At 36.3% G+C, this 12,495-nt stretch overlaps 1 protein-coding gene across 10 annotated transcripts in view; it reads left to right on the forward strand.

The window, feature by feature from the left end:
- The window catches only part of ZGRF1 (zinc finger GRF-type containing 1), a 58,683-nt gene that overhangs the window by 1,610 nt on the left and 44,578 nt on the right, over window positions 1-12,495 (forward strand). For 9 of the 10 annotated variants that reach the window (XR_011257629.1, XR_011257630.1, XR_011257631.1 and 6 more), the window contains exons 2-6: window positions 1,520-1,605; window positions 2,857-2,937; window positions 7,099-7,158; window positions 8,588-8,773; window positions 9,439-11,668. Coding sequence is in view for 7 of the 10 variants with exons in the window: in XM_069593477.1 (XP_069449578.1) it covers window positions 1,537-1,605; window positions 2,857-2,937; window positions 7,099-7,158; window positions 8,588-8,773; window positions 9,439-11,668 (2,626 nt within the window). In the remaining 3 variants the exon portion in view is untranslated. The remainder of the gene's footprint in view (window positions 1-1,519; window positions 1,606-2,856; window positions 2,938-7,098; window positions 7,159-8,587; window positions 8,774-9,438; window positions 11,669-12,495) is intronic. The other variant, XM_069593484.1, reaches the window with a different exon arrangement.

Genomic DNA, 12,495 nt, shown 5'->3' on the forward strand with positions numbered 1-12,495 from the left:
AGGCAGTGCCTCTGTAGGTCTGGCCCTGTGCTGTGAACTATATCATGGGACAAGTATTCATTTCTCATTTGTGTACTGTTTGCCCTGCCCTTTCTCCATTTAGCAGCCAGAGCAATCTTTGTAAAACCCAAGTCAGATTATGTTAACGTATTCTTGAAATTCTGCCTTGGCCTCCTACTGTCTTTTTAAAAAGTCCGAACAACTTAGCATAAAATAGAATGCCCTTCGCATCCTGTTATTGCTCACTTTTTCAGACTTATCTCTCACAACTCACTATCTTACACTTGATTATAAACTAGAGTTCCTTGATTATGCCTTCCACAGCTTTTTTGTACGTGTTATTCTTATTTGGAAATACCCTCCTTGGGATTTTTCCTTGGTTAATGATTATTTCGGTTTACAGTATATGCATTATGTCTTTCAGGAAACCTTGTTTGATGCCCTAGACTGAGTTGGGTGTCCCTCTAGTGCTTTTCCTTCCATATTTTTTGTAATTACTGTTTATTACCCTGCTATACTGAAATTCCTTGAGACTAGGAGTAGTATTTTGTTCGTTTTAGTATCTTGGCCTAGCGCTCTGTACACACAGTACATAGCACACAGTAAGTACTAAATATATGTTATTTATAAATAACATGTAGGTGGTCTATTTTTGTACATTTTATACATATAAAGGATGAATTTAATCCAGAATTGCAAATTATTGCTTTATTGAATACCTGTAGGTTTCAGACTTGAGTGTGTATCACTGCACCTGCAGTGCTTTTTAAATTACAGGTACTGGACCCCAATGCCAGCCTTTATGATTTAATAGCTCAAGACTCAAGAATTTGAATTTCTAACTAGCTCCCAGGTGTTGCTAATGCTATTGGCCCAGGGATCTAAGGCAGTGGTTAAAAATAATAATACTTTTCTTTGGCATCTCTATTTACTTCAGTTCATTGTCAGTGATATTAGATTTCCAGATTTGCCCACAATAACAGTTTTATCCAATAGCATGGGATAAATATAGTACTCATTGCAATTATATTGAAAAAGTTTTTCCTTGGAGAGTGTATTATAATGTATATTTGGTTTTAGATACTATGTTACATTGACTTTGGAAAGGTAAAAGGAAAAATTTGAAATGCAAGGGGGCCATCTTGTGGTGATCATAGCAATTCAGAGAATTTTAAAATTGAAGCTCTTAGAGAAACCAAGCTTCTGGGGCGGGGAGAGAATCCATTTTCTGATATATATTATGGCACCTGGAAAAATGTCTGCAGCCTACTCATCTGTGGGTTGGTTTTTTTTCTTTTGGCTTACCCTGGAAGCTTGTGGAATCTTAGTTCCCTGACCAGTGATTCACAGAGTGCAAACCACTGGACTGCCAGGGAATTCCCTACATGTGTGTTTCCCTTGGTGATTACATAGTCTCAACACTTAAATACCCCTCTCTGGTCAAGAGTTGGTGGGGAAAAATTGTAGTTGATACTTATTCTGTTCATCAGGGTTGAATATTTGTCATTTTTCATTTTAGGTGCTATAAATAGTTGAATGACTACTGATTATTTTCTGCACCTGAACCTAATTTCAGAAGAAATAATGGAAAGCCAAGAATTTATTGTAAGTCTTATTTGTTTTCACTGTTTCCTTTTTCCTTCCTTCCTTTCATGTTTCACAAATGATTTGCCAGATTTAGCTAAAAAACCTAAAATAAATTTTTAAAAAACCCCAAACCTGGGACTTTCCTGGTGATCCAATGGCTAAGACTCCTTGCTCCCAAAGCAAGGAGTCCAGGTTCGATCCCTAGTCAGGGAAACAGATCCCACGTGTTGCAGTTAAAAGTTCACATGCCACAGTGAAGGATTCTGCATGCCACAATGAGGACAGAAGATCCCACATGCTGCAACTAAGACCTAGTGCAACCAAAGAAAAACGAAAAACAAAAACCCAAACCTAAAATAGGACACTCTGTTAAACTTGAATTTCAGATAAACAGTGAATAATTTTTTAGTATGAGTATGCATCTCTTAAATATTGCCCTGTATTCTGTCTGGCAACCCTAGAGTTCACATTGGTCGTGTCCGATTCTTGGTGACCCTATGGACTGTAGCCTACCAGGCTCCTCTGTCCATGGGATTTTCCGGGCAATAGTGCTGGAATGGATTGCCATTTCCTTCTCCAGTCACATTGGTTATGCAAAGTTCTTTGGAACAAATTGTTCAGAAGCTTGGAACCAGGGCATAATTTTTTTCTCTCGAAAGACTGGCACGTCTATTCTGTCTAGATTAATGGTTCTTAACCTGTTTGGTGTCAGGGGCCTTTATACTCTCACCTCTTCTTTCTCACCTCCATTGTCTTTAATGACCAGGTTTCTTTCTTCCTTTTCTTTTTTTTTTTAAATATCAAGAAAAACTTTAATTTCTTTCAAATGTATCCAAATACACATTGGAATTGGAATATTATAAAAGTGGGAGTTTAGAGGAGACACATGATTTAATAAACTGTATGGCAACGACTAGGTAGCCATCTAGAAGGCTCTAAGTTGGATCCATACATCATATATGCATACACGTGCGCATGCTCAGTCACGTCCGACTTTTTGAGACCCCACAGACTGCAGCCCACCAGGCTCCTCTGTCGGTGGGATTTCCCAGGCAAGAATACTGGAGTGGGTTGCCATTTCCGTCTCCTCTTCCTTTTCTTTTAAATTGATGTTTCATTGTTATGATATCTGTGCTTTAATTTTAATAAACAAAAGATCCTTGTGATGTCTTACATATTTTTTGTATAAAGGAAGGGTATAAAAATACATATAACATTTAATACGTATAAGTAGAAACCATTTCTTTCCTTTATACTTTTGGAAATAAGGTACTATATACTCATCAAAAGATGAAGAAGTCAAAAGTGTGGCAAGATGGAATTCTGAAGATCACTCACTTAGGAAACAAAGTAAGTGCAAAACAGTGGACTAAGGAGTCTAAAAGTTGGGTTCTTTTGATTTAATATTAAGAAGAGTCTGTAGATAAAACCTTAGATATATCCGTAAGCTGATATGATGTGAAAACAGAAGTTGTCAAATTATTCCTATATCACAGTGATTAATTTGTGAATTATAAAAGTCAGTTAATACTATTTAATTTCCTTTGATTTTTAAAAAAATCAGATTTTATATGAAACTTTTAGGAATTTTGGCTTTTTTTTTTTTCATTGCAGTAGTAAGAGTTTAACTATACCAAAAAACTACTATAAAATATATTTATACCACAATAATGCTCACAGTGTAATGGTACCTATAGAGTGACATATTTTAGAAAAGCTGCCAATTTCTGAAATTATGTGTAGGATTCTTTTCTTCTGTTTTTGATTTTCTTCATTATTTTCTGATATCCTATCAAGTTTTGAGAGAACTATTTACTAGGATAAATCTTTGACCCTACTAGATATAGTGATCCTTCTATGGGTTTCTTTTCCCACCCTGATTATCATTATCTTCATCTGTCAAATTTAAATGTTGTACTCTTATCCGTTCTCATGACCTTATTTAATACCCTTGTCTCCTCATTCATCATATGACCTCTTCTTCATTTGACTTCTGTGACACCACACTCCCCTAATGTTGCTTACTGTCCACTTCTAAGTATTTTCTGCTGGCTAATTGTCTTCTCATGATTAAAATTTTTACTCAGGACTCAGGCCTTCATGCTTTTGTAGAGATATATAAAGATACATAAATTATCTCTTTCTCTATGGAGGAAAGGTAGATTTATTGGAAGGAATTGTGTAGTGTGATTGTGGAGGCTGACAAGTTGCAACATTTGTAGTTGGCAAGCTGGAGACCCATGAGAACTAATAATGTGGTTTTAGTGTTTATGCCAACAGGCCTGACACCCAAGAATAGCCATTATTTCAGTTTGAGTTATAAGTTAGGAAAAAACGGATGTCTCAGTTCAGAGACAGGCAAGGGTTTTCTCTTACTTGGCCTTTTTGTTCTATGTAGGCCTTCCACTGAAGGGATGAGGGACAGCAGTCTACTGTAGTCATTTATTTTATTGAGGTATATTTCTGACATGTCATTATTATGGTTTCAAGCATACAACTTGATGATTTGATATGTGTATACATTGCAGAATGATCACAGTAAGTCTATTTCCCATCCATCACCATCCATAGTTAGAAAAATTCTTTTTCTTTTCCTTGTGATGAGGACTTTTAAGATTTACTCTGAACAATAAACAATTGTTGTTTTTTAGTTGCTGAGTTGTGTCTTTTTGTGATCCCATGGACTGTAGCCTTCCAGGCTCCTCTGTCTATGGGATTTTCCAGGCAAGAATACTGGAGTGGGTTGCCATTTCCTTCTCCAGGGGATCTTCTCGACCCAGGGTTTGAACCTACATCTATTGTGTATTTTGGACTTCCCAGGTGGCTCAGTGGCAAAGAATCCGCCTGCCAATGCCGGAGATGTGGGTTCTATTGTTTCTCTTAATATTACCAAATTTAAAAGAAGAACTTTATTACAGATGAGTTGATAACATTGGACACGGCAAGATTGTATCCTCCTGAATGAAGCCAGCAGTTAAAGATCTCCATATTCCCTCCTTTAATACATTTCTATCACTCTGAAATTATCAGTAAAAGACACTTTTTAATATAGAAAGACTACTTGTAAGAAAACAAACCTCTTAAGGAGGTACCAGGCACATTTAAAACATGCAGTGAATAGGTAACTATTGTTAGATTTTGTCTTCAAGGGACTTTTATCCAATTTTTATCTAAGAGCCTAATAATTAAAATATGTACAGAGATACGCTTAAGGTTTTATGAGATTATAAATGAGAGATGTTAAAATTTGACTCTGGTTCAAAGAAATCTTTCTGGATGAAGAGTATTCTTTTGAGTATTTGTTTCATTTTGTAAACAAAGTTGATAGGTTTGAGGGAAGGAAGCCAGGATGGTGTCGAGGCTGTAACAATGTGGAGGTGTAGCACAGTGTGAAACACTCCTGGGAACTAGAAACAATTGACTGTGGCTCGAATAAAGGTCCATGTTGGAAGACTGTAGAAGATACAGCTAAAGACCTGGGCAGGAGGCGTATTATAAAGGACTTTGTGTGCTCAGTCTGAGGTGCCAGTGAAGATTTAGGAGCAGAAGAATGATGTAATTGTTTCTGTTTTTAGAAAGATCCCTTTGGCAGCTATGTCTAATATACATTTTAAGTGACGTAGGATGAAAGATTGGATTTAGAAAGACTTATAATAAAGAGGTTGTAGAATAATATAGACAAAACATAATGGGGCTCTGCCCATGCAGGCGTTAGCATTGACAATGGAGAGAAATGGTAATAGAGAGAAACTGAAAATACAGAATCTGAAGGTCTTGGATATGAAGGAGAGGAGAATCCAGAGGGACTTTTAGGTTTCTGTATTATGCTTATGGTACTGAGTAAGATAGGATCTCTGAAAAAGAAAAGCACATTTAGAGGGAACAATGAAGATTCTGAGTTTCATTTTGAACCTGTTTCATCGATTAGGCTAAAGCCTTTGACTGTATGGATCATAACAAACTGTGGAAAGCTCTTAAAGAGATGGGAATATAGACCGTCTTACCTGTCTGCTGAGAATCCTGTTTGCGGGTCAAGAAGCAACAGTTAGAACCCGGTATGGGACAACTGATTGATTTAAGATTGAGGAAGGAGTACGACAGGGCTGTCTGCTGTCACCCTGTTTATTTAATCTACACGCTGAGCACATCATGAGAAATGCCGGGCTGCATGAGTTACAAGCTGGAATTAAGGCAGGCGGGAGAAACAGCAACAACCTCAGAAATGTGGATGATACCGTTCTAACGGCAGAAAGCGAAGAGGAACTAAAGAGCCTCTTGATGAGGGCGAAGGAGGAGAGTGAGAGACTTGGCTTAAAACTATTAAACTAAGATCATGGCATCCAGCCTCATTACTGCATGGCAAATAGAAGGGGAAAAGGTGGAAATAGTGACAGATTTTCTCTTCTTGGGCTTCAAAATCACTGCAAATGGTGACTGCAGCCATGAAATCAGAAGATGATTGCTTTTCGGCAGGAAAGCTATGACAAACCTAGACAACATGGAAAAGCAGAGACATTACTCTGCTGGCAAAAGTCCTTATTGTCAAGGCTGTGGTCTTCCCAGTGGCCACGTAAAATTGTACGGTTGTGAGAGCTGGACTGTAAAGAAGACAGAGCACCAAAGAATTGATGCTTTCGAACTGAGGTGCTGGAGAAGACTCCTGAAAGTACCCTGGACAGCAAGGAGGTCAAATCAGTTAGGGAAATCAACCCTGAATACTCGTTGGAAGGGCTTATGCTAAAGCTCCAGTATTTTGGTTACCTGATGCAAACAGTTGACTCATTGGAAGAGTCCCTGATGCTGGGAAGATTGAAAGCAGAAGGAGAAGAGGGTGTCAGAGGATGAGATGGCTGGATGGCATCACTGATGCAATGGACATGAACTTGGCAAACTTCTAGAGATGGTGAGGGACAGGGAGGCCTGGCTTGGTGCAGTCCATGGGTTCGCAAAGAGTCACACATGACTGAGCGACTGAACAGTGAGCAGCATGGCTAGAGAGCTAGAGAGACACAGGAGAAAGCCAGAAAATGATCATCACCTTAGTTTCCTTTTTCTCCCATATCCTGCACATTCAGTAAGTGTTACTTTTTATGCCTCAAACAATTGTCTTATCCCATTGCTGAGGACTTATTTCAAGTTCTAATCATCTCCTTGATCCTTCATATCACAGCATTACAATAAGCTCTTTACTGATACTGTTTCCTGATTTGCCTCCTGTAACTTATTCCAATTTGGTTTTCTCTCCAGTTTCATTCTAAGGTTCTCCTGGTAGGGATTAATTTCTTGAATTTATGAGTATGCCTTTGCTTTTTTACACACACTGAATGGATGGTTAGTAAACATTTGAGATAGATGCACTTTCTAATCCAAGTTTACAAAGTGGGTAATCCTTTAAGACATGATTTATTTATATAACAACTTTTTGTTTGCTTTGAAGATATTTAAAAAAAGTAGAATTATGTTGTATCCTTTTTTTTAAACATTGTTAATATTTGTTTTGTTTTAATATAGGCAATTTTATATGATGACAAAGGAGGATGTTTGGAGAGTTTATTTCTTAAATGCCCTGAGGTATTTTAATATATCTTATATTTAAGCTATTGTTAAAAAATCTTTTACTTCCTTTGTGAATATTGTTAAATAGTATAGTAATGGCACTAATGTTAGTAATTATAGATAGTATTTATTGAACATTTATTATTAGCTAGACTCTGCTAAAGGCTTTTAGATATTATTTAATCTTTATTCAGCCCTGTGATTTTTATAGACTGAGAGTAGAGTACGGAAAGATTAAATAATTTACCCATGTTTACAGAGTTAAAGTGGTAAGGCTAGGATTTGAGCTAAGAAAGTTATTCTAACTCTATTATGTGGTTTTGATAATCAGAGAACTGCAGTGGGATATATTTTGTGAAATTGTTCTTATTTGAAATATTTTCTCAAACAGTCATGTTTTTTCTCTGGAGAAGGAAGGAAAGGGAACCAAAAGAATATTTTAGTATAAAGAATAAGGACAGTAGAAGTTATTTGTTCTGAATTTATTTCCCGCTTTCACACACTTCCTAGCTAACCTAACCTCTCTGTGTTCACCCTATCTACTATAAAATGAGGACCATGGACGTATTCTACTTGATTGGTCAGAAAATTAGAAATAGCTTAGGTAAAGTGCCTCGCTGTTTAGTACAGTGATTCTCAAAGTGCTAAAGTGTATATTGTTATTATCATTGTGTTGATTTTGGCCATGGTACTTAATCTGTTTTAAAATTTTATGACAAAAATGGTGGTGGAATTCTAATATTGATCAAAAGAGGGTCTAGGAGGAGCATTATTTTAATAGATACTTAATTGATGGTAACAGTGGTTATTGTTATTTCATTTAAAGTTATTTCATGAGTAAAGATTGAGTAGCTTATCTATGCTAATACACAGATTTTCCATATTACCAGCTAGGTTGATAATCTTTTTATGTTGCAGTCTGAAATGGTAATAGTACTGTATTCTGTTTATTAAACTGATTAGAAATGCTATTTTGATTAGAAATGCTATTAGGAATATGATTGTTTAAGTAATAGTTTGTAATAATTTGTGATAATTTTATACATCTAATTCAATTAATTTATAAAGATATACATATATAACTGATATTTAATAGCTCTAATTTAAGAATTATATTTAATTTTATGAATTCTAAGTGAAATCCTTGAGATGAAGCACAGTTTTCTTGTTTGTCTTTGTATCCCCAGCATGTAGCAAAAGTGCTCATATAATCCTTAATATGTATTGCTGAATAAACAAATTAGTGAATTTATTTTGTTGTACTACTTTTTTGTGTGCTTGTTGATAGTTAACTAGTACATAGTAATAAATAGTTATTGATTCATTTAGCAACTATTTATTGAATATCCATTGTGTCTTTGCCTGTGCTTGAAGTTTATTGCAACACGTATATAATCAAATAATTAGACATACATGATTTTGATGTTTATTCTTTAAAATTTAGGTTAAACCTGGAGATGATTTAGAAAGTGATCGGTACTTAATCACAGTTGAGGAGGTTAAAGTTGCTGGAAGCACAGCTGTCAAGCAGGGTGTCATTAAAGAAGCACCAGCGTTAAATTCAAAGAGGTTTACGTCTTCTGGCCGATCCCTTGGGTGTCAGCCTGCTGGTTTAAAAAGGAAGTTTACTGTAAGTTTCTCTGTTGAAAATAATAATATATATCTATAAAATCATTTCAAGAAGTAGTGAATTGTAAAGCTGTTGCACTATATGATTAAAACTGTACTTCATAGTATAGGCTATGGTAGAAAAGACTTCCCTGGTGGCTCAGACAGTAAAGCGCCTGCCTACAGTGGGGGGACCCGGGTTTGATCCCTGGGTTGGGAAGATCCTCTGGAGAAGGAAATGGCAACCCACGCCAGTACTCTTGCCTGAAAAATCCCATGGATGGAGGAATGTGGCAGGCTACAGTCCATGAGGTCACAAAGAGTCAGACACGACTGAGTGATTTCACTTGCACTATGGTAGAAAGGAAGTAAACTCTAATCTTAATACAAATGAGTGTTTGCATTTTAGCATAGCAAAATTTATATCTTTTTTTTTTTTTTTGGCTGTGCTGGGTCTTAGTTGTGGCATGTGGGATCTAGTTCCCAGACCAGGGATCAAACCCAGCCCCCCTGCATTGGTAGTGCAGAGTCTGAGCCACTGGACCACCAGGGAAGGTTCCCAAAATTTATATCTTAATTGTTACTTTATCTTGTAAAACATGCACATTCTTTTTTCTTTTTTAGCTAGTGCATTTTACATTTTCTTTATCGTCTATAGAATAGCTAATAATTGTTTAATATTTTTAGGGTTTTCAAGGACCACGTCAAGTGCCAAAGAAAACGGTTATTACAGAAAATAGTGAACCAGCTGCTTCACTTGAGTCTGAGAAACCTGGTCCTGTTTTTCTTTCTCCGTTGTACAGCACACCTCCTTTGTTTTCTACAATTGGCAAGAAAGATACAAGTAGTATGCCAACAGACTCTGAGAACATTGTCACTTACAAGAACAGAGAGCGAAATGGCATACCTTTTTCTTCAGTTATCTCTACTCCATCCTTCAAGATTAACCCAGAAGTGCTATGTGAAGAAAATTATGTTTGCTCTCCTGTCAGTTCTGTAAATAAGCATTCAGATGCTTTACTGACCGAAGATGAACCCGTGAAAAGAGATCGTTTGGCATCTCACGCTTTAGGAGTTTCACAAAACATTAGAAGCAAAGCCCAGATATTGGCTCTTCTGAAGTCCACATCCACAAGTACGTCTAAGGAGCTAAATTCTGAGATTATAGGCCATTTCCCTCGGATACAGCCCCAAGGAGGTTTAGAAATTCCTGCTGAACCAAATTGCTTAATTGAACAGGAACAGTATGCTGAAGTGAAGAGCACAGAAAGTTTGCACAACCAGCATCAATCAGAAAACGCCATGAGAAATAAAAGCCGGTGGGCCATGTATTTATCCTCACCGAGTTCACCTGCACATTCTTCTGCAGTAGATGGAAAAGATACGGAAGAGAAACCCAAGACCCAAGAAGGTAATTTAAACTTGAAAGACCTTTCGATGCAAAAAAGGATCCAGTTCTTTGAAACATGTGCTGAAAAGGGAAAAAGGTATAATGAAGATAAGCCAATAGATGATAATGATCAATCCTGGGATCAAGAAGGAAAACTAGAAATTCCTTCACTCTATGAAAACAGTAGCTTACCAATTAATTGTAGCATTGTAGTAAATGATGGCTTATTGTTAGATTCTGACATTCAAAAAAATAATAAAAGATCTGTTGATCAAAATGACCAGATAGGCAAAAAAGGATCAATTCTTCTTAGAGAGAAAGCACAGGAGACAAATATAAATGGAACACCAGAAAAGAAGTATGATCATCTCCAAATTGAATCTTCACTAAGTAACAATTCTGGGATCTCTGATGATATATTTTCTAAAAGCACTAACGATGAAAGCCTTAGTAGTATTCATGAACCCATGAGTGATATATCACAGCCACTTGTGGAAGTCACATTTAATCTAAACAATTTCGAAACCAGTGACACTGAAGAGGAATCACAGGAAAGCAGCAAAATTTCCCAGGATTCAGAGGATTGGGTGAAGGCAACTTTGGTTAATAGCAGCAATTCAAGATGTGAGAATATAAGTTGTAAAGAAGTTGGCAGTGAACATCTGCCTCTCTTAACGTCTACTGGGGGCAAACTTTCAGAGACATTTCCCATGAAAGAGATTCATGGGAATCTATCACAGTTTTGTGGATGTGGAACTGTGGTATCACAGTTTTGTGATAGAACTTGTGTAGGTTATGACACAGGAACTTGGAAAGCTGGAAACACTGGGAAAGAAAGAAAGGAGGTGTGTAGTGACACATTAAGCAATTTTGACTCATCTTTAGAGTGGACTGATGATAGATATGTAGAAAATGATGAAGGCGCTAATAAATCCATTAGTGCTTCCTTCCCAAGTAAATCTGAAAGTATGAACGCAAATTTACATATTCCTCATTTTTTAAACATAGCCACTGATCAGAAACCTGAAAACAACCTATTTTCAGAACAGGCTCAGACTCGGCCTTTTATTGTGGGAAGTGACTCAGACAAAAATACCAATCAGGTTTTACCATTAACCTCTAGCAGTGGTAACAGTACCCAGCTATTAAATGCCAAACAGATTCACTCTAAAGAATGTATTGCACTTGATAAATCACAGACCCAAGCTTCCAATTCTTTGTGTTACCCTTTGGGAAAAACACATATTTCCAAAGACACAGAATCACATATTCCTGAATCTGAAGAGGTGGGAAGGAGTCAAAGTTTATCCCAGGACCATATTGATGTAGAAACTTCTGGAGAAAGCAAACAATACTGGAATAATATTAGAAATTCTTCAGAAATTTCTGGATTAGTAAATAGCATTTCTCTCTTAAAATCATTGACTGAACACAGTACGGCTTTGGAAGGCTTGGAAGCATTGAAAAATACCTCCTTTAAACAACAAGAAACTCTACAGACATATGAGCCAGATAGCAATCCTGAAGGTTAGAATGGCAGGTCTCATCCTTGTTTTATTTGTTTACAGCTGTGTAATATTTTACTGTGTGGTTGAACCATCATTTGTGCAACCAGTCTCCAGTATTTTGTTATTGGAAGTAATGTGACAATGAGTAAGCTTTTATATCTGTGTAACTCTCTGGGTTTTTGCATGTTATTGCAGGTGTGTCTCCAGGGCAGATTCCTAGCAGTAGGTTTGTTGAGTAAGTGTGTGTCTGTTAGATACTTCAGAATTCCCTCAAAGGAATCATATCATTTCTCACTCCCACTAATAATGTAAGAGAGTGCCAGTTTCAGCAGAGCATTGCCAATAGAGTGTGTTGCCAAACTTTTGAATTTTTACCAATCTAATAGATGAGAAATGAGAGTATATTTTAAATTTGTATTTCTACTACTACAAGTGAAATTGAGCTTTTCATACTTAAACATCATTTGTCTTTTTTCTCAAACTGTCTGTTCTACCTTTTTATCCAGTCTTTTCACGGTTGTTGGTCTTTTTATTCTCTTTTACTTGGAAGAATTCTTTAAAGGTTAGAAATATCAGCCCTTTGTCTATGATATATGTTGCAAATATTTTCTTTCAGTATGTTATTGATTGGCCTTTTGACTTGGCTTATGGTATTTGCCAACAGCGTATTTTTTAAAGAAAAATGATGTAGGACATAATTAATATGTACATATGAACAAATAAACAATGTACTTTATAATATTCAAAAGTTAAAATTGAACTTTTATTTGACTATCTCAAGGAATCCCTGAGAAAAATAGAAATAAATTATTATATCTAGAAAATGTTTTTTAATGTAGTTAAATC

The sequence above is a fragment of the Ovis canadensis genome, chromosome 6 (assembly GCF_042477335.2).
Source record: "Ovis canadensis isolate MfBH-ARS-UI-01 breed Bighorn chromosome 6, ARS-UI_OviCan_v2, whole genome shotgun sequence".
Taxonomy (NCBI): Eukaryota; Metazoa; Chordata; class Mammalia; order Artiodactyla; family Bovidae; genus Ovis; species Ovis canadensis.